Source organism: Myotis daubentonii, chromosome 15 (assembly GCF_963259705.1).
Source record: "Myotis daubentonii chromosome 15, mMyoDau2.1, whole genome shotgun sequence".
In the NCBI taxonomy this organism is placed as follows: domain Eukaryota; kingdom Metazoa; phylum Chordata; class Mammalia; order Chiroptera; family Vespertilionidae; genus Myotis; species Myotis daubentonii.
Genome location: NC_081854.1, coordinates 7,698,278 through 7,725,065, shown reverse-complemented (window position 1 = coordinate 7,725,065; position 26,788 = coordinate 7,698,278). Strand labels below are relative to the sequence as shown.

Here is a 26,788-nt window from a genome sequence, read left to right as displayed (position 1 = left end):
AGGGCTGAGACAGACAAATGTCACCACCAATTTCCTGTGTGAAAAATTTTTGTTCTAGTTTACCTACTGAGGAGTCCTAGATTTTAGAGGTCTCCAACCTTACCTCCCATGCTTCTCAGGCTCTCAGCTTTGTCTCCTGTAGCCCATTAAAACCCAGGCTGGACCAACAGCCCAGGACCAACACCACCTGCAGCACTTGCTCAGCCTGTGGACCTGCTTTCTCATTGTTTCTCACTTCTATGGAATTCTCTTTCAACTCAACCCTTTGTTTTCTTTAATCCTGACCTGAGGCTATGTTTATTAACTTTAGAGAGAGGAAAAGAGAGGAAACATCGATTGGTTGTGTCTCGCACATACCCCAACTGGGGACCGAACTCACAAGCTAAGTATGTGCCCTGACCAGGATTTGAACTCGTGACCTTTGGGTGTATGGGATAAGGCTCCAACCAACTGAGCCACACTGGTCAGGGCAGCCCTTTGTTTTAAAAAGAGATATTCTTGCCGGGCCAGCATGGCTCAGTGGTTTAGCATCGACCTATGAACCAGGAGGTCATGGTTCAATTGCCCGTCAGGGTACATGTCCGGGGTTGCAGGTTTGATACCCAGTGGGGAGCATGCAGGAGGCAGCCAATCAATGATTTTCTCTCATCACTGATGTTTCTATCTCTCTCTCCCTCTCCCTTCCTCTCTGGAATCAATAAGAATATATTTTAAAAATGAATATGATTTTAGCCCTAGCCAGTTTGGCTTAATGCATAGAGTATCGGCCTGTAGACTGAAGGGTCCTGGGTTAGATTTCTGTCAAGGGCATGTACCTTGAGTGCAGGCTCGAACCCTGGCCCTGGTTGGGGTGTGTGCGGGAGGCAACCAATTGATGTGTCTCTCTCACATCGATGTTTCTCTATCTCTTTCCCCTTCCCTTCCACTCTCTCTAAAAAAAAAAAAAAAAAAAAAAAAATCAATGGAAAAATATCCTTGGGTGAGAATTTAACAACAAAATATATGTTTTTATTGATTTCAGAGAGAGAGAGGGAGAGAGACAGAAACCTCAATGATGAGAGAGAATCATCATCGATCAGCTGCCTCCCGTACATCCCCCACTAAGGAGTTAGTTAGCTCACAACCCAGGCATGTGCTGGGAATCGAACCGAGATCTGGTTCATGGGTCAACGTTTAAGTACTGAGACATACTGGCCAGGCCAGACTTATTTTAATAAGAAAAATAAATCCATTCATTTGTTTCTACTCTTGAAGTAGCATTTTCTGATACTGGCAGCCAAACACAATCCCAAATGATACAATGAGTGCTGCTGAACTTTCTGCCACGTATGCCAACTCCCTTCCGTGGCTTTCAGGTAAGCACGTATACATCTCAATCAACCAGGATCTGTGCTTGGACTTTCCACTGGGCAGGACCCATTTAGTCAGCCAGTCAATAAGATTGTGCAGGTGGCTCCATGACGCAATGGATAGTGCATTGGACTTCTAATAAGATTGTGCCAGGGATGGTCCTGAGTGCTGTGCAAACACACCACAGTCAACACAGCTTACAAACTACAATGAATTCCTGCCCTTATGGAGACAAAGATGAGAAGCAACAGAAATAAGTAAAATACTGCATTCAATAGGGTTGATACTTACAAGCACCAAAAGGCAATATAAAGCAGGGGCAGGGGGTAGGGAGTGTCATATGTAGGGAAGGTGTGATTTTATTTGACTTTTAAATATATTTTTATTTATTTCAGAGAGGAAGGAAGAGGGAGATAGAAACATCGATGATGAGAGTTAAGCGCTGATCTGCTGTCTCCTGCAGGCCCCACTCTGGGGATGGAGTTTGCAACCTGGGCATGTGCCCTGACCAGGCATGTGCCACTGAGCCACACCAGCCAGACAGAGAAGGTGCGATTTTTTTTAAAACCAATTTTTTTGTGTGTTTTAAAAAAATATTTTTATTGATTTCAGAGAGGAAGGAAGAGGGAGAGAGAAATAGAAACATCAACGATGAGAGAGAATCATTGATCGGCTGCCTCCTGCACACCCGCCACTGGGGACTGAGCCCGCAACCCGGGCATCGGGGCACGTGCCCTTGACCAGAATCGAACCCGGGACCCTTCAGTCCGTAAGCGACGCTCTATCCACTGAGCCACACTGGCTAGGGCGAGAAGGTGTGATTTCTAACTAGACAGGTCGGGAAAGGCCGTTCTGAGAAGGCAACTACTGACTAAAGCCCTGAAGGAAGCGGGAGAGTGGAAAGAACAGAGGGAACAGCAAGTGCAATGGCTCAGAGGCCAGGCATGCCTGAGGTGTGGAGGAAGAGGGAGGAGGCCTAGGTGGCTGGAGATGCATAAGCAACAAGAGGGTTTGGAGAGGAGCTGAGAGAAGATGGGGACCTGATCATGTCAGGCCTAACCTGGGAAGGTGCTGAGGAGAGGAAGGGCAGGGTCTGACTTTGTTTTAACGGGATCTGTCAGGCTGCCACGTAGAAAACCGTAGAGGAGAGAGAAGGGGGACCAGGGGAAGGTTTCTTCAACAATATTAGTGACCGGCGAGGGTGGGATGGACCAGGGGGGTGGAAGAGGAGGTGGCAGGAAGTGGTCTGATTCGGCACTGATTTTAAACAGACAAGATTTGCCAGGGGGTTAAAACTGTGGGTGGGAGAGAGAGGGGACTTAGGATGACTCCATGGTCGGCTCTGAGAAACTAGATAAACAGAGTTGCCATTTACCATGACGGGGAAGTCTACGGGAGGGGCGGACGGGAGGGGCGGACGGGGGTGGGGAGGGCAGGCACAGCAGGAGCTCAGTTCTGGGCATGCAGAGATAGATGTGCATCAACATCTATTTGGTGTCGAGCAAACCGTCTGACATGCATGAATCTGGGTTCCAGTGGAGGAGTCCAGGCTGGAGACAGAGAGGCGGGAGTTGTCAACGATAAAGCCAAGAGACCGAGAAGAGGCCAAGAAACTGAGTCAAGAGAGAGCCTGAGCTCTGGGCTTCCCCAGGGTCAAGGCCGGGCCAGACTGCAAAGACAGTGCTCCCTCCCAAATGCCGGCACACAGGCCCCTCCCCCACCCTCCAGGGAGAAGCTCGAAGCCCTGGGCCTTACCTCGGAAGGATGACGAAAGCGGTCTGGCAGAGGTCTGGGACCCCTCCGGCTCCTCCGTCGACAAAGACTTTCCGCAGTAAGGGCAGAATCTGAAGGCTGTTTGGATATTTTTGCCACAGTCCGGACAGAAGGTGTTCATGCTAGAAAACAGAAGTGTGCGGGAGGGGACAGGAAGGTGAAAGAGAAACTTAATTCACAGCCAAGTTCCTTATGGCGACACGATTGCAAAAGTAAGAAAAGTAATCACTCAGGGAATATATTCTCTCAGAAAGTGGCCACTCCTAACATGAGCTCCTGCCCACTGTGTTCAGCCTCCAGCCATCTGTCTCTAATGGCCCAGGGCAAAGGGACAAAGCAGAAACTGCAGATCTCATCAAAAACGTGAGGCTGAAAAGGAGACATATGTAATACCCTTCGTGATACTTTAAGCAATAAAAAAAAAAAAAAAACCCACATGAGGCTGTCTTGAAGTCAATAAAGATTACCGAGGAGCACGGCTCTAATCACAGAAGCACTGAGGGAGAGAGCCAATGCTCACCAAATACCCACACGATCGCCTACACTTCCCGGGGCCCCTTGCAGCTAGATTGGGGCCACATGACTAGTTCTGGCCAATGGCGTATAAGTGGAAGTCGTTTTCGGGCTGAGGCAGTTAAGAGCTGGAGTACCTCTTTGGGCTTCCCCTCCCCTGCAGGGATGGCCCTGGAGGACACACCCTCCAAATGATACAGCTACGCGATGACGGAGGGCTGCCTGGTCCACACGGGAAGCACCCGATCGGCAAATAAACGAATGTTGTATTGAGCCACCAAGATCTCAGGGTTTATTTGTTACTGCAGCCCAGCCTATCCTCTCCTGACTAACTTAGTGAGACAACAGGTACTGGCTGCATTTTCCTCTAAGCCTTATGTATCTCCGGAATATTTCCTAATACTTTATTTATTTATTTATTTATTTATTTATTTATTAATACATTTTATTGATTTTTTACAGAGAGGAAGGGAGAGGGATAGAGAGCCAGAAACATCGGTGAGAGAGAAACATCGATCAGCTGCCTCCTGCACGCCCCCCACTGGGGATGTGCCCGCAACCAAGGTACATGCCCTTGACCGGAATCGAACCTGGGACCTTTCAGTCCGCAGGCCGGCGCTCTATCCACTCAGCCAAACCGGTTCTGGCCCTAATACTTTAAAAATCAAAACCAAACTCACACATAGAGCCTCCCACCAATGAAGATATGACGGGTGTAATCAATTCCCAAGGCTGCCATAAAGAAATACCACAGACAGGGTGACTTCAACAACAGGAATTTATTTTCTACACAGTTTTGGAGGCTAGACGTCAGAGATCAAGGCACCAACCAGTTTGGTTTCCTCTGAGGCCTCCCTCCTTGGCTGGCAGACGGCTGCCTTCTCACTGTGTCCTCACATGGTTGTCCCTCCGTCTGTGTCCTATCCTCATCTTCTTATAAGGACACCCGTCATATTGGGTTAGGGCCCTGCCTGCCTCAGTCTGTTTGGGCTCCTATAATAATGTATCACAGCACCCTAACCGGTTTGGCTCAGAGGACAGAGCGTCGGCCTGTGGACTCAGGGGTCCCAGGTTCGATTCTGGTCAAGGGCATGTACCTTGGTTGCAGGCACATACTCAATAGGGAGTGTGCAGGAGGCAGCTGGTTGATGTTTCTCTCTCATTGATGTTTCTAACTCTCTATCCCTCTCCCTTCCTCTCTGTAAAAACTCAATAAAATATATATTTTTTTAAAAAAACGTATCACAGGCTGGGTGGCTTATAAACGACAGAAACTTATTTCTCACAGTTCTGGACCCTCTTCTGGGTTGCAGACTGACAACTCCTTGCTGCGTCCTCATGTAGTGGAAGGGGTAGGGGGCTCTCTGGGATCTCATTCACAGAATATTAATCTCACTCATGAGGGCTCCACCCTCATGCCTTAATCCCTCCCAAGGTCCCACCTCCTCATACCATCACACTGGGCATTAGAATTTCAACCTGTGAATTTTGGAGGGACCCAAACATTCAGACCACAGCAGGCCCACCCTAACAATCCCATTTTAACTGAACACACTGCGGGCGGATCACGAGAATTCTCGCTTCATATTACACAGTGTTTTACAAAGTATCATACTTTAAAAAGATATTAGCTTGTAAGAACATGTAATAAGTAACTTCAACATGCAATGGGTATTTAATTTTAAAGCGTGCCTTTAACATTTATGTAAAATGGTGGTTTTTTTTGTACTCGTTCAATAGGAACTTATCTGGCCACTGGGTAAAGCTAGCAATAAAACTACTGGTCCGCAATGTGTTAATTATCTCTTTAAAGGCGCTACCTCCAAATATGGTCACATTCTGAGGTATCTGGGCTTAGGGCTTCCACACACAAATTTTTACAGGGACAGTTCAGTCCACAAAAGCAGGACTGAATTAGCTAATAAGTGAGGAGACAATCAGCAAGGATGACAGTGCAGCAGACGTTTCAAATGAATATATATATATTTTTTAATATAGTTTATTGATTTTTTAGAGAGGAAGGGAGAGGGATAGAGAGTTAGAAACATCAATGAGAGAGAAACATCGATCAGCTGCCTCCTGCACATGTCCCACTGGGGATGTGCCCGCAACCAAGGTACATGCCCTTGACCGGAATCGAACCTGGGACCCTTCAGTCCGCAGGCCGATGCTCTATCCACTGAGCCAAACCGGTGCTGGCCAAATGAATATATTTTAAATAGCAAAAGAAAAAAATGATCTCATTTATTCTTTATCCTAAGACTCAGTGTACAGTACCAATTATAAGCGGGATTATCAAAATAGAGGTCAAAATAAACTCGGGCTTGTGGTTTCATTTCACCGTGTAAGAGAAAGTTCTTCCCTTTTTATCCATTTGTGGCAACTAAAAATTGTATATGTTTATGGTGTATGTGATATTTCGGTATATGTACATTGTGAAATGATTACCATAATCAAACTAATCAATGTATCCATCACTTCCCATGGTTATGTGTGTGTGTGTGTGTGTGTGTGTGTTGTGTGTGTGTGGTGAGAACACTGGAGATACTCTTAGCCAATTTCAAGTACAAAATACATTATTATTTACCACAGTCACCATGCTATACATTAGGTCTCAGAACTTATTCACCTTATAACAAAAAGTGTGTATACCCTTTCATCAATATCTCCCCATTTATCCTACAGCCTCCGGTAACCACTGTTCTATTCTCTGTTGGTATGAATTGGAATTCCTTTTAGATTCCACGTATAAGTGAGATCTTGCAATATTTCTGTGTCTGGCTTAGTCTAATCCAGGGGTGGGCAAACTTTTTGACTCGAGGGCCACAATGGGTTCTTAAACTGGGCCGGAGGGCCAGAACAAAAGCATGGATGGAGTGTTTGTGTGAACTAATATAAATTCAAAGTAAACATCATTACATAAAAGGGTACGGTCTTTTTTTTTTTTTTTAGTTTTATTCATTTCAAACTGGCCGGATCCGGCCGGCAGGCCGTAGTTTGCCCACGGCTGGATCAAATGCTTTTCCTTTATTTACTGTAAAGGCTGGTCTCCGTTGCAATTGCAAAACAGAGTTCTTTAAAATCACAGGCTCTAGCCCTAGCCGGTTTGGCTCAGTGGATAGAATGTCGGCCTGTGGACTGAAAGGTCCTGGGTTCGATTCCGGTCAAGGGCACATGCCTGGGTTGCTGGGGGCTCAATTCCCAGTAGGGGGCGTGCAGGAGGCAGCCAGTCAATGATTCTCTCTCATCATTGCTGTTTCCCTCTCTCTCTCTTCCTCTCTGAAATCAATAAAAATATATTTAAAAATAAAATACTGTATATCTAAAAAATAAAAAAATAAAATCACAGGCTCTAGTCCCCGGCTACCGGGATTTGAGTGCCAGATCTGCAGTGTGCTGGGCACCTAACTTAACCTCCTTGCGCCTCAGTTTGCCCAACAGTAAAATGGTGCTTCCACTCTACCTGACAGAGTGGTTGCTGAGGCCTACGTGAACAGAGTTATTGCAAGTGCTGAGAACAGGACCTGGCCCACAGAGAGCCTTTTATGTTTGTGGTTGTTATTACCATGTCGTGCTATGCATTTCACTTATATTCCATTTGTTAATATTTCTATTTTTCCCTTTTCTCTTTCCACACCGTTAGTTCTGAGCCTCTCAGGCCTCTGTTTCCTCTGGGTGCTGCCTCGTGGGATCCCAGGACCCACCCTGAAAAAACAGAGGCTGTCCAAACAGCGAATGAAAGAAATCTCAGCTAGAAGACAGGGTTCCTTTCCCCCTAGGTCTGCAGACGAGCAGAAACCACGCCGTGGCGTAAAACTGCCCTTCTCTTATTTTCCACAAAGGAGGTGGAGCCTAGCCATCTGACTGCAAAAACGGCGGGCCAGATAGATATCCCTTAGCTTCTAAGAAGTCTGTAATTCTGATTGGTTGTGCAACTTCATAATTTATTGTCCCGGCAATAGCACTGAAATGGGTATTTCTATTGTCTCAAAAAAAAAAAAAAAAAAGCAGTTTTGTTAAGCAACAGGAATCACCACCACTTCTTCCTTCTCTCTCAAGCCACGACAAACCTGAAGCTGAAGCATAGTAACCTCCCTCTTGTATAAAACTGCTGCTTGAATTCTCTGCTATTGTTAGATAGCCCCTAGTCCTGTAAATTCGGTCATTTTTAGACAGTCTCTTATTCTATAAAATAACTGTTTTAGTTCGAATAATAGAAAAAGATAAAAACTTAGCTGCCTGACCTTGCAAGCTAGCCATCTAATGTAATGGACTAATAGTGATAATAATTCCCATATTCTCATGCCAAATGTTTGTTCTTTATGTATCCAAGATTACAAACTGTCTGTAACAATAACTCACACAGAGCTCTTTGTAAAACCTGCAAAGAAGCTCAAAAAATATGAATACGGGAAACTTCCTGTATGTGTGGCTCAGAGATTTGGAAGAGACACCTCCCTCTGGGCCACTCACAATAAGGCGTCTGGTATCTCACTCGCTGATTTACGACACAACAAAGCCCTTGTGTTAATGGAGCCAAAACTGCCTAGATGGCTACCCTGAAGCGTTGTTTCAGACTCTGTGTTAGTGAGAAACTTGTGCCTGGGGTAAGCCACTGAGATTTGGGGGCTGTTGTTACTGCGGCATAGTCTAGCCTAGTCTGACTAACACACTGACACTCTGCTAGATTACGTACGGAAACAAAAGTTAAAGGTTCTAATATAAAGGTTCTGAGACATGGCACAGCTAAAGGCTTAGCGGAGGAGGGACAGTTGTTTGGGGAAGCCAAACAACTTAAAACCTGTGGTGGTTTTAAGTAGCTTTAAGCAGAATTCCCCCAGGTGCCAAGCACCCCTGGATAAAGGCGGCCTCCAGGATGGGCAAAGTGTCTAACCCAGTGACCCTGTCATGCCCACGACAACGGTCCTCCTGGGACTAACACATGAGAGCAGTCACACCAAAGAGATGGAGCAGTTGCAGGATGTTGGTGGGGAACAGAACTTAAAGGGCATGTGCCTGAGGGGATGGTACCTTTATGAGATCAGGGTCTGGCCCTCAGAAGCGCTGGGCTGGAATCTCCATCGTAACAGTGTTCTGTAAGAGCATAAAGGCGGAGAGGCCGACTCAGGCTCACTTCAGTGTAAGGGGAAGATAATGGTTAATGTTTACTGAGCACCGGCTATGTGTGCTAGTTGCATTCATTCACTCAGTAATTATTCACTGAACCCCTAATGTGTGCCAATCCCTGGGGATACAGCAGCAATGGAAACACAGCTCTGCACCTGACAAAGCTCACCTTCTGGGGTGGGGAGGGACCAGATTAACAAATGAGCAAGTAACTATTTAATACAGGTGGGGGACATCCGGCCAGCGGGCTGTATAAGGTCTGGCCCTTCCAAGGGATCCGGGGTGAGTGGATTAAATGTTGGACCAAATCTAGCAGGCTAATTTTTTTTTAAGTTTTTTAAAATATATTTTATTCATTTTTTTACAGAGAGGAAGGGAGAGGGATAGAGAGTTAGAGACATTATCAGCTGCCTCCTGCACGCCCCCTACTGGGGATGTGCCCGCAACCAAGGTACATGCCCTTGACCGGAATCGAACCTGAGACCCTTCAGTCCGCAGGCCGACGCTCTATCCACTGAGCCAAAAACCGGTTAGGGCCAGGCTAATTCTTAAGTTGATAATTTTGCATGGCCCACGAATGATGTTACAAATATTCAAATGGCCCTTAGCAGAATGAAGGTCCCCCACCCCTAATTTAATAGGTCAGATGGAGACAGGGCCATGGCAAACGCTCAATAACTGTGGATGGGAGAAAGAAGGGACTCTGAGAGTGCTGACGTCACCTGCCCAAAGGCCCCAACCCTCAGGCTAGTCGTTCTCACTCATTCCTTTATTTATTCGACAAATATTTACGCAACATCTGCTATGTGTTAAATATGGAGTGTGTCCCTCCTGAAAGGATTTGAGACATGGCACAGCTAAAGGCTAGACTCCACCTTAGCTGAGGAGGGACAGTTGTTTGGGGACCCTGACTCGCCTCAGCCCCGCCCTAAGCAGAAACCAGGGTGACGTAATGCCAAAGGGCGGGGGGGGGGGCGTCTGTCAACCTCTCATTAGCTCCACCCTTCTCCGCTGTAGCCACGCCCACCACGCAGAGCCGACAGTAGGCTGTGACCAAATCAACTTCTCTCATCCCCAGACCCGCTCCCGGGCCCTTTCCCCTCCCCCTCTCACAAAGGGTCTTGCTGACGTCACAGGCACCACGCCCGAACTGTGCACAGCGCGTCAGGGGACTTTCTCCCCTGCTAAGCCTCGCCTTCCTCTCACTTCTGGACGTGGTGAGCCGAGTGGAGACCCAAAACCTCACTTTGGGCACCGGGACTCACCTTTTCAGTGGCCCCCCGAAAACTTCCGCCGGGGAGGAAGGCGCTGCGCGCGCATTCTCCGCCCTGAGGCAGGCCTGCGCCCGCGCAGGCGCTGCTTGCCCCGCGACTGCCCGCGGCCTGTGCGCCTACCACCGAACTACATTTCCCACAGGCCTTCGCGGCAGGCCAGCCCTCTGACTCGAGGCAGGGGGTGGAACTATTCGCTGATGGCCCACCTCTTTGGAACGCTGCCTGGTTCTACTGCGCATGTGCCGCACTACAAGGCGCGCTTCCGCCAATCAGCAGACCTCACTTTATTTCTCCCGCCTCAACCTCGCCTCTGGCGCGAGACTTCTCAACGTGTTTCTATGGCAACCGTCGGGATGTCTCCTTGAAAAAAATCAAAAGCCTCCCCTTCTTCTAGGAAAGCAGAAGGTTGATTTGATTGTTCTTCAACAGAATAAAAGCTAGGCTATTAAGTCCAGTCACCGCCGGATTTCGATAGCGGGAACCTCTTGCCGACCGGTAAGTGGACGGAGACGGGCCGACGAGCACGGCCCTCTGGGAAACGCGGTCTCGCGTTGGCGCGGAGGGTCCCGCGTGGAGAAATTCCGAGATTCGCGCGGCACCGGAAGTGGCTGTGAGGAGGCGGGTGTGAGGGGATTCGGGTCTCCCGCTCCACCCGGGCTGGAGTCGCGTCTGTTAACTCGGCGGACCGCCACCTCGAGGTGAGGAGATGCCGGGCTGGGGTCGCTGAGGACTCGGGGGTTGGGGTGGGGGGCCGTCTTCCCTGAGGGAGATGGGATGCCCCTGTGGCGTCTACGGCAAACGGCGCGTCGCCTCGGGCGGTGGGTGAAGGTAGAGGCTTACGGGCCCGGCTCTCGTTCTAGTGGTTTCCAGACCTCGTCGGCAGCCGCGAGGGGAGCGATGCCATTTCATTTTCTTTTGGGGAGTGAGAACACTGAACCAGGAGGGGGTGTCGTTGGCAGAATTGCGCAGAATCTTGAGGTGACTGAGTGGGCGTTTTTCAGGGGTGGGGGCGAAAGGGCTGAACGCTGGCGGGAGCGCGGCCTGTGTGCCACGCGCCGTGCCGTCCTCGCCTTTCCTCCGGTAACCTCCGCGGTCTTATCGGATAACCTGGGCATCATCTCGGAAATCAGACTTTACAAAGCAAACAGGGTGCATATTTCGTAATTAGACAGCCCCCCGCCCTCAGCGGGATCTAGGGTAATTCGTGGAAATCAAATTTTCCTGTCAGGAAAGGCGTGAATAATCACACCGAAAGGAAGGAAGACGGTACATAGCCCGTGGCAATTTGGGTTTAAGTTTTGCTGCGAATTTATAAAGTTCTGGTTTTTAGAATTACAGAGAAGGGGCCGTGGATCCGTTGTGTCTGCCTCATTTTGTACATGTGGGAACTGAGGTGCAGAGGGGGTGGGTGACCTGGCCGTCGTCCCACACTAAGGCGAAGCGAGGCTCTAGGGCAAGCGTGTCAAACTCGAAGGCTAACACGGGCCAAATAAACACAGTGGAAGTGTCTGTGGGGCCGAAAAAAAACAAAAGCTTCAATTTTCATAGAAACGTAGGTTTATTTCGATAGAGACATGCTGAATGCAAAGGGCTGAACTAAATGAGTCATCATTAACATAAAACAATAGAACATTTTAATAAAAATTAATTTTTCTTGAACATTAACTTATCAGACCCTGAATAACTGCACAGATTAATAGGTGCCACGCAAATAAACCTATTTTTCTTGTTCTCCGAAAGTGAAACATTTTCTTTTTTTTTCTTAAATATTTTATTGATTTTTGTACAGAGAGGAAGGGAGAGAGAGAGTTAGAAACATCAATGAGAGAGAAACATCGATCAGCTGCCTCCTGCACACTCCCTACTGGGGATGTGCCCGCAACCAAGGTACATGCCCTTGACCGGAATCGAACCTGGGACCCTTGAGTCCGCAGGCCGACACTCTATCCACTGAGCCAAACCGGTTAAGGCGCGAAACATTTTCTGTTGCACATACTAAATATGTCAGTACAAGACTAATGACGTGGCAGTCGGCTGTTAGAATATTTGCTGCTGGTATTAGTGGAGAGAAATGGTGCGCCTGCGCATAAGGCGTAAGGGAAATGAATGCAACACAATTATAGTCATTAGTCATTAGCAAACGTTGTAGTTTGTTGTTAATAATTATGTGTAACAGTATATTGTAAAAATTAAGTTACGAAATTTTTATTAAAACATTTATTACATACCGTTATATTGGCTGGGCCGCAAAAAATATTCGTTTCAGGCCACGAGTTTGACATGCTTGCTCTAGGGCCCAAGGTTTGGTTCAAGTCACTCCCACAGGCTGGGTGACCTTGAGTGGTTCCCCTTCCTTCCCAGGGCTGAGGGTGTAGGAGATGTGGACAGTCATGAGTTGGAAACTAGACAGAGGTCTCAAGCCTCAGGTAAAGGAGAGAACCTGCCTGGTCAGGTCTAAGGGACATCAGGGAGTCTTTGCCCCATTTAAGGGGGAGTGGATTTAAATGAGCTCCAACTAGCTAGCTTGGTGGAATGCCGACTCAGCATAACCAATTCCTAGGATTTTTTTCAGAAGCTGGAGATCTAGAAATATTGAAGTGTTCAATAACAAAATGCTGCTGGTTCTACACCGCACGGGGATTTTCATGAAATATATTGTGTAAATATACATCACCTTTTTAAACTCTGAAAATTTCTGAATTTCAAAGCACATGTGGCCCTAGAGGCTCTAGAATTGTGGGCCTGGGTCATTGAGTCATCCTGCTTTGCGATATGGAGTGTTTTCAATGCTCCATAGTTACACGCTCCTCAGGAAATTCAATGTCTACAAACGTGTAAAAAGCCCTCAGGTACAGTGTTTCGCATATTGTGGGTCATAAAAATAACTCACTGGACAATGATCATATTATTTTTTAATGAAGTAAAAAGCAACTGTGTAAGATTTAGTAATATCTCATGAAACTTTTGTTATGTGTGAATGAGCAGTCATGATATCCTATATAATAAAGAGGTAATGTGCAAATTGACCATCACTCCAACACACGTGTGGACACAAGATGGCCTGCAGGGAAGGGCAGTTGGGAGGGACCAGGCCGGCAGGGAATGGCAGTTGGGGGTGACCGGGCTGGCAGGGGAGGGCAGTTAGTGGCAATTGGGCTGGCAGGGGAGCAGTTAGGTGTCAATTAGGCTGGCAGGCAGAAGCGGTTAGGGGCAATCAGGCAGGCAGGCGAGTGGTGGGAGCCGGCAGTCCTCGATTGTGAGAGGGATGTCCGACTGCCCGTTTTCGGACATCCCTCGAGGGGTCCCAGATTGGAGAGGGTGCAGGCTGGGCTGAGGGACACACACACCATCACCACCCACACACACACACGAATTTCGTGCCCCGGGCCTCTAATATATATATATATAGATATAGATATAGATATAGATATAGATATAGATATATAGATAGATATAGATATATAGATAGATATAGATATATAGATATAGATATAGTCTTTGTTTTTGTGGGTCATGGTTAAAAAAGAAAGTCAAAGAACTCTTGCCACTATAGAAATAGCAACAGTTTGGCGACCAACACAGTTGGACTCAAATCCTAGGGATGACATAGTATAACCCGAAATCTCAGAAGCATTGTCCCAAGGGTTCTATTAGAGACACGTGTACTCTGTGAACAGACGTCCTGTGCTGGGCTAGGACACAGCAGTGCCCAAGACAGCAGGTCCGAAATGTGTATTCATTAATTGTGATGAGTGCGAAGAATGGCTGTGAAGTTGCTTTGTAGATTTTGAAGCGTAGTGAAGCTTGGGGCTGGGGTAGTTTCAGTAAATAACAATTGTTGTGATTCCTGCAGGGAGACTCATGTTCTGACTCATCCTACTTCTGGACATTTTGGGGGCTCATCCAACATGGCCATGAAGTCAGTCCTAGAAGGAAGGAAGACTGTCTCCCCGTTTCCTTATACTTCCTGCGGCCCTGCCAGCTGGGAACATGGAGGGGAAGAAGGGGGAGCTTAAACTAGGACTCGGGCTGCTGGGCCTGGTCAGCTATTACTGAGGTGAGTCGAGAGTCCCGCCATCCCAACAGATCATCCCCAAAGGCTGCACAGGAGGCCTGTCTTTGTCCAGGCTCACTGTCCTATGGTGGCCCCAAGCGATCTTAAAGGAAACCTCTCATGTTCTTTCTCTCCTGCTTAGTACCCTTCCAGGAATCCGTATTGCTAATGGGATAAAATCCAGGTTTTGCAGCGCATTCCTGCATGGTCTGGGTCCTGCCTCCATCTATGGTCTCTTCTCTTCCCTTTACTCACACATGGGACACTCCCTTCTTGAATCTGTAGTAAAATGTTACACTATGCTTCCCAGCTCCCAGTCTAGTTTCCAACTCACGATCTGTCCACATCTCCTACACCCTCAGCCCTGGGAAGGAAGGGGAACCACTCAAGGTCACCCAGCCTGTGGGAGTGACTTGAACCAAACCTTGGGCCCTAGAGCAAGCATGTCAAACTTGCGGCCCACAATGAATATCTTTGCAGCCCAGCCAATACAACGGTATATAAGAAACATTTTTTAAAAATATATTTTATTGATTTTTTACAGAGAGGAAGGGAGAGATAGAGAGTTAGAAACATCGATGAGAGAGAAACATCGATCAGCTGCCTCCTGCACATCTCCTACTGGGGATGTGCCCGCAACCCAAGTACATGCCCTTGACCGGAATCGAACCTGGGACCTATCAGTCCGCAGGCCGACGCTCTATCCACTGAGCCAAACCGGTTTCGGCAAGAAACATTTTAATAAATATTTTGTAACTTAATCTTTACAATATTCTGTTACACATAATTATTTTTTAATATATATTTTATTGATTTTTTACAGCGAGGAAGGGAGAGGGATAGAGAGTTAGAAACATCGATGAGAGAGAAGCATCGATCAGCTGCCGCCTGCACACCCCCTACTGGGGATGTGCTTGCAACCAAGGTACATGCCCTTGACTGGAATTGAACCTGGGACCCTTCAGTCCCCAGGCCGACGCTCTATCCAGTGAACCAAACTGGCTAGGGCATACACATAATTATTAATAACGAACTACAATGTTTGCTAATGACTGATTGCTATAACTGTGTTGCATTCATTTCCCTTACGCGCCTTACGCACAGGCTAGAATACCCTGCCTCCCATCTCTAGCTGGTAAGTCACACCACCTTTAAGACACAGCTCAACTCCCCCACCTTCCCAGAGTTCTTCCTTGCTCCGGTCTCCCATAGCACTGCCTGCTACCGCCACTGTATAATAAACGCACCTGGATGTAGTTGTCCCTGCCCATGTCTGTCAGCCCTGCCAGACTGTCACTGCCCTTTGTCGATTCCTTCCTGTGCTCTAGGAACTGTGCAGGAGCTCCCTAGCAGCATCTCAAGTCACTTCCCAGAGCAGCCCTATAAGGTGGGGCAGGAATCGGGGCTCTAAAAAGGGCATGGGTCTTAACTCTCCAGAGTTGCCCACAGAGGAAGATAGTAGGGCCAAGCCTCAGACCCAAACTAAAGACTCAGGTTTCATTCTTACCTGAAATGTATCCGTGTGTGTGTTGATGGGGGTCTGGAAAGCCACGGGTTCACCTGGAGGTAGGGTGCCAGGGAAGGCTGTCATTTTTTATCGTCAGTACTTCTCCAGGACACCTATTTTTTTTTTTTAATATACTTTATTGATTTTTTACAGAGAGGAAGGGAGAGGGATAGAGAGCTACAAACATCAATGAGAGAGAAACATCGATCAGCTGCCTCCTGCGCACCCCCTACTGGGGATGTGCCCGCATCCAAAGTACATGCCCTTGGCCAGAATCGAACCTGGGACCATTCAGTCCACAGGCCGATGCTCTATCCACTGAGCCAAACCGGTCAGGGCAAGGACGTGTATTTTTATTCCAAGTACCTATACACTGGGAACTTTTAAAATTAAGAAAGATGGCATCACTAAAAGTGGCACACAGGCACTTCGGGTTGTCATGCACCACCTGTGAGGGCTCTTCCTCCACAAAGTTGTACCTAATCTAATCAGCTGCTGCTCTACTGACTAGTTTCCAGGAAATGTATCAGGCAGAGGTGCAGTTAAATGACACCAAGAGGGCCAGAACCAGTTTGGCTCAGTGGATAGAGCGTCGGCCTGCGGACTGAAAGGTCCCAGGTTCGATTCCAGTCCAGGGGCATGTGCCTTGGTTGCGGGCACATCCCCAGTGGGGGGCGTGCAGGAGGCAGCTGATCGATGTTTCTCTCTCATCGATGTTTCTGGCTCTCTATCCCTCTCCCTTCCTCTCTGTAAAAAATCAATAAAAAATGTATTTTAAAAAAAAATGACACCAAGAGGAAGCACCATATCCAGATGTTGCACCCTAAATCGGGAGCATAGAATAAAAAGGGCAGAGCGGTACAGGTATAGATTAAAGACCTTCTGAAGCATGTCACTCTAATACAGGGCATAGGCCTCCTTGGTTTTTGCTTCAAACAAGCCAACTACAAAAACATACCATTGAACCCTGGTGTGGCTCAGTTGGATGAGCATCGTCCCATACACCTAAAGGTTGCTGGTTTGATTCCAGATCAGGGCACATGCACGGGTTGTAGACTCTATCTCTAGTGAGGGGGAGGGGACATGCAGGAGGCAGCCAATCAGTGATTCTCTCTTATCATTGATGCTTCTATCTCCCTCTCTCTTCCTCTCTGGAATATATATATTTTTAAAATTGAATCAATAACAAAAAGATAAGCTACTATTTTAATTATAAGCAAATCTTGGTTAAAAGCATCTTAAAATCGACAGGGTGTTAATTTTCATGACATATGACATACTGACCAGAAATGTTGTCCATTAAACCCATAGTCCATTAATTAAATCGAGAGTTGACTGTACAGACTTTGAATATGATGTATGTATGCAGTGAGTAAGGGGTTCTGTTAATACTGAAGTATTCACAGGAGAAATCAGGTATCACCTGGGATTCACTTTGAAATATTTTAGCCCCCACAAAAATAAAGAAAGAAAAGTGGGGAAAGAGGTTTAGTGAACAAAACAGACATGTTAATAGGTTGGGGATTGAAGCTGGGTGATGGATATGTGGTGGTATGTTGCATGCATGTCTCTACGTGGGTGTATGTTTGAAAGTTTCCATAATAAAACTTAAAATCTTTAACAAAAAATAATTGAAAGTCAGAAATAAATGGATTTAGGATTAGGCAGACCTGCCTGTGTCCCTTCTCCAAGACTCCCTACAAAATATGGGGATGCCTAGTCACCGGTCTGAAGGTTCTCACAAGACGATTCTTGTCAAAGACCTGGCACATTGAGGGTGGGATGCATTGAGTGAGCCCTTGGGCTCCTCCCTGACCCCAGCCCCAGAGTCACTGACAGTGTGTTGTGTTTCAGTAACTTGCAACCCTCAAGAACGTGGCCATGGACTTCACTTTGGAGGGCTGGGAGCAGCTGGGGCTGGACCAGGGGGACCTGTTCTGGGACACAGCACTGGACAACTACCAGAATCTCTTCTTGCTGAGTAAGTATGCACCCTGGCCCTGCTTGGTGATCACCCGTGGCTCCCTGTCACCCACAGGATGAACTCCCAGCTCTTAAACACCTCAGAACCAGCGTGCTCCAGCTCAGCAGTGCTCAGCTGGCTGATTCTCTCCTTCTCCCCCCCCCCCCCCCCAGGGGATATTGGCAATGCCTGGCCACCTCTTTGATCGTCACCACTTAGGGGGGGTGGGAGTGCTTCTTGCATCTAGTGGGTAGAGCCCAGAGAAGCTGCCAGACATTCTAGGATGCAAGGACAACCCCCACAACCAAGGATTACCTGACCCCAAATGTCAGTAGTGGCAAGGTTGACAAGCCCTGATCCAACCCCTGCCTACTGCTGCAGCAGCATTTTCCTCTGTCATTCTGGAGTGATTCCTCGTGCTGACTCTGTAGGGTCTTCACATCTGCTCTCCCCTCTGCCTGGCAGACTCTTGTCCCTTCCTTGACTTGGGGCTTCCCTAAGGCTGAAATTGTGACTCCACTAGCCTCCCTCTCTCCTGCTTAGCTAGTCACTGCTCCTTCATGTTCTGACTGCTCCCATTATGATCTGTCTCCTGCCAGATGGGAGCTTCCTAAGGGCACCTGTGCTGTTCGCTGGTGTACCCCAACATTTGTAACAAACAATACTTGCTGTGGGGACTCAGTAAACAATTCCTAAATTAAAAAATGAATGGTGGGAAATGCTGTCAGGAGCCAGGTTCTGTGCTGGGTGAGCTCTTAGAACTTCCTCTTTCTACCCTCCTGTCACCCCATGAGAAGTTTGTCCATATTTTGTTGAGCATCTTAAACAGCTTCAAAGAGGGGAAGTCATTTTGCAGCTTGTTCGGGTTCCCAGGATCACCACCCACTTTGGTGGTTTACTAAGAGGACGTGTAGGACTTGGCCTGTAGCTGTGCTAATCCCATGATCCATCACAGTGAAAGGACACAGTACAGTTAGCAAAGGGGAAAGGTGCGTGGTGTGCGTCCAGGGGAGACTATGCCAGCATCCAGAGCCCTGTCCCCGTGGAGTTGCACAGGACATGCTTAATTCCCCCAGCAACGAGGTGTAACAGCACCTGTGAAATGTGTCGACCAGAGATGCTCTAACTAGCAACTCCACACCGAGGGTTTTTATTCAGGGCTTGTTATGTAGACACACTCTGCTTGCTATGTACCAACAGCCCAGACACTCGGCAGGAAAGCAGGTGTTCAGCAGAGCAGTTTGTGCACAGGGAGCCCCTCTGCCTGGTTAGAGAATGCCGGACCCTCCCGAAATCCAGTTTCCCAGACACCAGCCAAGGGCAGCCTTGTGAGCAGGCCATTCCAGCGGGCTGGCTCTGTGAGCCCTTTTCACCTGGGCTCTGACCACCAGCAGTGCACAGAAAGCAAATGGCACGGCTGAGAATCCGGTTGGGACCTGTGCAGCTCCAGGGCCAGGGCACCCCGGCTCCCTATCATCCAAATCAACTCATTTCCCCTTTCCTAGTTTCTCAGTTCTTTCTTTTCGAAAAACAGAAGAATTTATTCCAAAAGACGAAGAAAAGAAAAAACTATATACCACAACTACCATATGTTTGATGTAGTTTTATCACATTGAGACAGGTTTCCTCCAAACTGTACCCAATGTGTGCCATAGAAGCAGCTTAGAAAGGTCTGATCTCAGTGTCTTCAGTTTTTAAACTCCAGCCCGCAGTAGAAATGTATGTCCTTTGTTTCCCCTGCACATCTGTGTGTGTATATGAGGAGGGTATTGGTTTCCTATGGCTGCTTCTACAAATGCCACAAATGTAGTGGCTTAAAACAGTACATTTATTCTTGCTGAGGCCGGTTTGGCTCAGTGGATAGAGCGTTGGCCTGCGGACTGAAGGGTCCCGGGTTCGGTTCCGGTCAGGGGCGTGTGCCTGGGTTGCGGGCGCGTCCCCAGTGGGGGATGTGCAGGAGGCGGCTGATCGATGTTTCTCTCTCATCGATGTTTCTAACTCTCTATCTCTCTCCCTTCCTCTCTGTAAAAAATCAATAAAATATATTTTTTTTAAAAAACAGTACATTTATTCTTACAGGTCTGCAGATCTGAAGTTCAAAGTAAGTCTGAGTGGGCTAAAATCGAGGTGTTGGCAAGGCTGGCTTCAGGGGAGAATCTGTTTCCTTGCCTCTTTTCAGCTGCTAGCAGCCTCCTGCATTGCTTGGCTCATGGCCCCTTTCTTCACCTTCAAAGCCACCAGTGGCCTTTCCTCCACTGTCGCACATATGCCTGGATTGTAACTGCTCCCTTCCTTGCAGAAGTTTGGGGAGGGCAGTGTGCAGGGCTGCTGGAGCTCTAGAACCCGAACATTATCTATCACAGGGCTTACCCCACAGAGGCCTGGGGCAATGTGGGGTCCACAGGTGAATGAGTGAATTATAAATCGTTGAGTAAGTATGGGCCTGTCCACCTGGCAAGCTCAACTCATCCCTTGAGCTGTTCCACGTCCTGTGTCCGTAGCCCCAAGCTGTCATAGCTCTGATCATCCCGGATTGTGACTGTGTGAGTCCTTCTCTCCCACTGGAGCAGGAACCCTGCAGGGCAGGTACCTCAGTGTCGCCCAGTGCAGCATCTGGCCCCCAGGGCTGTGTGCTAGATAAAGCGTGGAATCGTCAGGAGAGCCAGAAGGTTGCCGCTGAGCAGCTGGGTGGCCCTCCACATCTTGGTTGACGGCAATGCTGTTCTCTCTCCTTGCAGACCCCCTGAGACCCAATCAGACCGCCTGTCCAGATGGTGGAGAGGAGCGGGAGATCCTGGAGAGAGGAAGTCCAGAAGTGACAGGCCTTGGTGAGTGGGTGGGGAGGGGCCACTGGCACCTGGTGTGAGGATGGTGGGGTCCTGTGGCATGGCCCTCTGTCCTCAGATGGAGTATGTCTACCTAACCATCGGGACCCCCAGCTTCTGGGCTTCAATTTTCCACATTCTGGCTTCTGTCTCCCTGTCCCACCCAGGATCAGGACACTGCATGCCCTCCTTGTCTCTGTTTACCTCAGCATTCAGCACTTGGATTTCCTGGTGCCTTTTCTCTGTTCCCTCCTTGGTCCTTCCAGACTCAGCAGAGGGCGGTCTTCTGTTCCCCAAGTTGGTCTCCATTTTCCTGCCTCATGCCCCCTAAGTACTGTGGACACCCTGGTCTACCTGTTTCAACCTCTTTGTACAGGCCCAGCCCTCTTTCCTGGCCTACAGAGAACAGCAGATGGCCACAAGCCTGGGCATTTACTCTGCCTTCTCCTGGGCCACAGTTCTCCCAGGAGGATCAGGTTAAGCAGTGAAGATTCCCCAGTGTGATGCTGGTCAAGATGTCCCCAGTGGGAGAAAGAAGAGGCAGGGGCCTTGCCTGGGCATGAGAGGCTTTTCTCGTGGTTCGCCCTGATCCAGAAACCATGGAGAAGTGTCTGCACAGCTTGTCGCGTGCAGCTCCATTCTTGGCTCACCTCGAAGCTTGTGAGTGTCTTCACATAGGTGACCCAGGCACAGATTCCTGCTCTCTCGGATTTCTGTTTCTGCCATCTCAACACAAGGCTGTTTCCAAGCATGTGGAGCCACACCTTTATTAACGTATAAATACCTCTGTGGAAACAGTCGTATGGCATTGTTACCCTGTAGATCTTGTCCCTTGATCAGTGTACTTCTCTAGGAAGTAGGCCCCAGCTGATGAGGGTGATGGTGGAGAGGATCTGCTGAGAGGCCTCTCTCCTTCCCTGTGGAGGCCCTGCAGCCCAGCTCCCTTCTTAACTGTCTTGTATATGGGTATCCTTTTCCTGTGATGCAGGTTATAGCTGGATCATTCTGCTAGCCTCTTCTCCTTCATCCCGTGATGGACACAGGCTTGACTCGGGTCCATCCCCTGTTCTCTCTCGTCTGTATCCTCGCCCTGCAGCACCTGTCTTTTCACCCTAGGGAACAGGAGACATTTACACTCTCTCTCTTTCAGACACAGCTGAGGCCAAGGTTTCCCCTTTGCCACAGGAATTCTCGGAAGGACTCTCTCAGGAGATATTGGAGACGTTTTCCAAGGATGGCCCCTGGAACTCTAACTTCGGAGAAGCCTACGTGGGCGAGAGCTTGTTAGATAGTTTGCTAGGAGATCAGGAAAGTCTTATGAGCTCTGACATTGTCACCAACAAGGAAAGCTTCACAGAGGGCAAGAGTCATGAACTCAAGAGTGGCCTCGATCCTGAGTCCTTCCTTTTCACAGGAGAAGATTCCATGACCCATGATCTTTCCGAGAAGAGCCTGACGCCAGCAAAGTCTCAGGAATGTAGGAATGACATTGGCTCCCACTCAGACCAGAGTCAGCAGGATACTGTCCAGGAAGGGATGAAACCATATAAATGTAGTGAATGTGAGAAGAGCTTCAGCCGGAGTTGCCATCTTATCCAGCACTGGATTACTCATATAGCGGAGAAACCAACTGGGAATCAAGAGTATGAAGATAGTTTCAACCAGATTTCTTGCCTTCCTGTCTATCCAACTACTCACACAGGTTCCAAATCCTATGTGTGTAACAAATGTGGGGAAACTTTTAGTCACAACACACACCTTCTGTGGCATCAAAAAATTCACACTGGAGAAAAAACACATAAGAGTCAAGACAGTGACCATTCATCAGGTCTTGTCTCGAAGCCTGTTGAAAAGCAGAAAACCCACAGAATTCGTAAATCCTACAAGTGTAATGAGTGTGGCAAGGGTTTCAGCCGAAACTTTCATCTTATTCAGCATCAGAAGACCCACACTCGGAAACGCTATGAATGTGTCAAATGCAAGGCCACCTTCAACTTTAACAAATACCTCCTCCAACATCAGAAAATTCATGCTTCAGAAACTACCTCTAAGTGTCAGGAATGTGGGAAGACCTTCAGGCATAGCTCATCCCTCATTAAACACCAGTCTATTCACTCGGGAGAAAAGCCTTATAAGTGTGATGAGTGTGGGAAATGCTTCAGCCATATCTTCACCCTAAAGAGCCACCAGAGGGTTCACAGTGGAGAGAAGCCTTACAAATGTAGTCAATGTGAGAAAGCCTTCTACCGGAACACTCATCTGAATGAACATCAAAGGATTCACACCGGCTACAGGCCCCACAAATGTAACAAATGTGTCAAAAGTTTCAGCCGGCCTTCCCACCTGATTCGACACCAGTCTGTTCATGCCACAGAAAAGCCCTACAGCTGTGCTGAATGCAGTGCAACCTTCAGCCATAATGAACGTCTTATCCAACACCAAAAAATGCATGCTGTGGAAACCCGCTATGAATGTCAGGAGTGTGGTGAGCGCTTCATTTGTAGTTCAACCCTAACTTGCCACCAGAGCATTCACACCCAAGAAAAACAAGGACTTGATGGGAGCGGAAAGATCTTGAATCAGAACCCAAAACAGAAAGATCATCCAAGGAGTGGTGAGAAGCACTTTAAATGTAACACATGTGAGAAAACGTTCAGCTGCAGCAAATACCTGACTCAGCATGAGAAACTTCACACCAGGGAAAAGCCCTTTGAGTGTAAACAGTGTGGGAAAGCCTTTGTCCAAAGTGCACAGCTCATTCGCCACGAGATCATACACTCTGGAGTGAGGCCATATAAATGTGAGCAGTGTGGGAAAGCCTTCATCCGAATCACCTCTCTTACCAAACATCAGTACACCCACAAGAGTGAGCACCCCTTTAAGTGTAATGAATGTGGAAAGACCTTCAGCCAAAGTGTACATCTCTCAGAACATCAGTTAACTCACACTGCAGAGAAACCCTTTAAATGTAATCAGTGTGACAGAGTCTTTGTGCACAGTAAGTACCTTACTCAGCACCAGAAAAGTCATGCCAGGAAGAGATCGTTTGAATGTAATGAATGTGGAAAAACATTTAAACACAGCTGGCGCCTTTCTAACCATCAGAGAGTTCACACGGGTGAGAATCCATATAAATGTGGTGAATGTGGGAAAACCTTCAGCCTGAATGCTGTACTTGTTCGACACCAGAGAGTTCACACCAGAGAAAAGCCTTATGTTTGTGAGGTATGTGGGAAAGCCTTCAGCCAGAACTCGTGCCTTTCTATTCACCAGAGAGTTCACACTGGAGAGAAGCCCTATCTGTGTGCTGAATGTGGGAAAGCCTTTTCCCAGAAAGCAAATCTGAGGCAGCATGAGAAAATTCACACTGGGGAGAAGCCTTATATCTGTGATCTATGTGGGAAAACCTTTAGCCTCAGTTCCCATCTCAGTCAGCACCAGGTAATTCACACTCAAGAAAAACAATATCAGTGTCAACACTGTCAAAAAGCCTTTGGCTGCTACTTAGGTCTCCGCCGACACCAGCGAGTTCACACTCAAAAGTAACAAGTAGCAATACTACCTGTAGTCGCCAGGTGACAGCAAGACCTGACATCTGAGCCCTAAAATTGAAACCATCACATTGTAAGTCTATCCTTTCCCTACCCCTACCCCCAAAATATATATAGATCTCTATATTAATAAAGATTGATTAGAAAGTTTGCACACAAGTTTCATTAAAACAATGAAAACACGAAGCTGTGTAGTATCCAAATTCAGAGGTAGACTCTGTAGGCAGTCTCCTGAGTTAAATTTCACCTCTGCCATCTGCTGCCTAAGTGACCTAGAGAGAGTCATGAAACTTCTCAGGGCCTCAGTATCCTCATCTGTAAAACAAATAAAATAATAGTTACCTACCTCAGAGAGATGTTGTGAGGATAAATTGATGTAAAGCACTTAGAACTGAGTGCCCAGCACATAATAAGTACTCACCAAGCGTGAGGTATACATATACATCATATACAACATAAACATACTCTTGTTACGAGGAAGAGAAGAATTAGAAGCTCTCTATCTCTATTTACTGCAGTTAATGTTCCTACTAATATTATGGGTGACTTTAATTTTTAAAGTTTTTCTCCAGAATGCCCCGTCTTAATTTGGTTCTCCAATCCCAACACATTAATCTTTAAAAAAAAAAAAAATTAACCTTTTCCTTCCCTCCATCTTTTTTCCTGTCAAGTATTTTCTTAATGAGCCCACAGAAAGTCAAGAAGAGCACTTAAACATCAAATAGCTAAAACTTTTCACTCAACCTCCTGTACCTCTCATTCAAAAGGACCCTTTCCACAGACACATGCCATCTTATTTTTTCTAATCCTCACCAAAGGACTTGTTTTTATTGATTTTTAGAGAGAGGGGGCATCAATTGGCTGCCTCCTGCACGTGCCCTGGCCAGGGATCAAACCTACAACCTCAGTATGTGCCCTAACTGGGAATTGAACCCACAACCTTTTGGTGTACAGGATGACACTCCAACCAATTGAGCCACTCAGCCAGGACCACATGCCACCTTTTCCCATAATCTTACTGTGTTTAAAGTTATTGGTTATACAATGAACCCATTTTTTGTTATTGGAGTTAATGATACTGGAACAGCTGGATTCAGTTAGGAAAGCTGCACTGGATATTGTCACAGTTAACACTATACTGAGGATGTGCTTGGTGAAAATTGTGATCGACTGCTAGAATGTTCTTCATGCACCATTTGTCCAAGCTGGTACTCACCAGGCACTTTCCCAGGCGCCAGGACAGGGAATGTCAGTATGGTAAGCCCTGCCCTTGCCTCGAAGCTTCTGGAATCCAAGGGAAATTGGTGGTCCCATTTTCACAGAGGAGTGCTGTTTGTTGACAAGTGACATCTTAAAATGCCACATTCCCTTATGTCACAGCAAGTCCTGGGCTGCTGAGGATTGTTAGAGAGCCCAGTAAGGAAAAGAACTTTCCTGTTGGAGCCATCACGTCAGCAGCTCACCTTGGCCAGGCCTGTGCTACAACAGAGACTCACCTCACGGAACCACACAACCTGCTCCCTATAGATGGCATCTCCTCTCTGGGCCTCTGAGCCCTACCCACTAAGTGAACAAGTCACATGTTTGCTGCAGCACAAACAATCTTAGGAAGACATTGGACACAATATCTTGCATATTCTTGGTGCTAAAAAAGTGTAAGAGTATGTTTCCTGTGGCTCTCCTACCCACTAAGTGAACAAGTCACATGTTTGCTGCAGCACAAACAACCTTAGGAAGACATTGGACACAATATCTTGCATATTCTTGGTGCTAAAAAAGTGTAAGAGTATGTTTCCTGTGTCTCTTGGACTTTCTAAACCTTGCACCTTTGAGTTCTGCTGGTTGGTTTTGTTCTTGAAACTGGGAACTTAATGGTTAATCATTAGGCTGACTGCACAGTGGGGAGCATACTGGTTTAATAATGGCCAAAATGTCCCACTCCCTATGCATGGTCCCTGCCCTTGAAACTGTCTAGTCTGGGTGACAGGCTGGTGGGGTACACAAAGTGTTGTGGGATGGGGCAGAGGCGGGAACTCAAAATGAGTTGTGAAGTGTATTCAATGAAGAGTTTTAATACTAAACACGCAGGTCAGAGACCCTGTGGAAAATCACCAGCTTGGGGGGGGAGGGGCAGTTTTCATAACTAATGACCTGAGTTGCTTTGAGCCAGGGTAGAAATGCCCTCCTTGTGTGTATGTTGGTTCTCTGATTAAAGTTTTGAGTCTGAAAGTGTTGGTTCCTTCTCTCAGCCTGGTGCCACACGCCTGGCTAGATTGTGGGCATAGAATGTCCCTACCTACCAGTTTTCATGTTCTACTGGGGGAGGGCTTGCAGCGGTGAAAACCACCCCTTAAGAGGGCAGTTAAGTCTGTTTTTCCTAAAGATGGAGGGAACCACACAATTTCAGCCAGCCCAGATACATCAACAAACAACACTTCCATTCTAGTGCAATCCTAACTAATCAAGGAAAAGGCATGGTATTTTCTCTACAAAGACACAGCAGGCCCCAGGCTCAGGCAATAATTTTAACTAGAATTCAATATTTTGTTCTTTAATTCTTGCCACTTTTCTCCTTTACTGACAAGATACTAACTAGCTTCCTGCTGATGGTAGTGAGAAAGTCTTTATTTTTATTTTTTTAAAATACATTTCTATCGATTTCAGAGAGGAAGAGATAGGGAGAAGAAGATAGAAACAGCAATGGTGAGAGAGCATCGTTGATTGGCTGCCTCCTGCACACACCACACTGGGGATCGAGCCCCCATATGCCCTGACCAGGAATCGACCTGACCTGGTTCATAGGTCAACACTCAACGACTGAGCCATGCAAGCCAGGCGAAAGTCCTCTTTA

At 47.4% G+C, this 26,788-nt stretch overlaps 2 protein-coding genes across 5 annotated transcripts in view; one reads left to right on the top strand and one right to left on the bottom strand.

The window, feature by feature from the left end:
- Positions 1 to 10,165, bottom strand: part of VRK3 (VRK serine/threonine kinase 3) — a 36,515-nt gene extending 26,350 nt beyond the window's left edge. The window contains exons 1-3 of the mRNA XM_059665357.1: positions 10,029 to 10,165; positions 8,668 to 8,730; positions 3,106 to 3,245 (exon numbers count right to left, since the gene is read on the bottom strand). Coding sequence (XP_059521340.1) covers positions 3,106 to 3,244 — 139 coding nt within the window. The 5' untranslated portion in view covers position 3,245; positions 8,668 to 8,730; positions 10,029 to 10,165. The remainder of the gene's footprint in view (positions 1 to 3,105; positions 3,246 to 8,667; positions 8,731 to 10,028) is intronic.
- Positions 10,166 to 10,296: 131 nt separating this feature from the next.
- ZNF473 (zinc finger protein 473) lies at positions 10,297 to 26,166 on the top strand. 4 transcript variants are annotated; one of them, XM_059665301.1, is made up of 5 exons: positions 10,297 to 10,532; positions 13,891 to 14,094; positions 17,453 to 17,579; positions 20,300 to 20,389; positions 21,537 to 26,166. In XM_059665301.1, exons 3-5 carry the CDS (start codon positions 17,480 to 17,482, stop codon positions 23,930 to 23,932), a joined length of 2,586 nt encoding a protein of 861 aa, XP_059521284.1. In that variant the 5' UTR covers positions 10,297 to 10,532; positions 13,891 to 14,094; positions 17,453 to 17,479; the 3' UTR covers positions 23,933 to 26,166. The 4 variants fall into 4 exon arrangements, with proteins under 4 accessions (XP_059521284.1, XP_059521283.1, XP_059521286.1 ...); XM_059665300.1 differs by having other exon boundaries at positions 10,297 to 10,735; XM_059665302.1 differs by lacking the exon at positions 10,297 to 10,532 and adding an exon at positions 10,868 to 11,015.
- Positions 26,167 to 26,788: the final 622 nt, after the last annotated feature.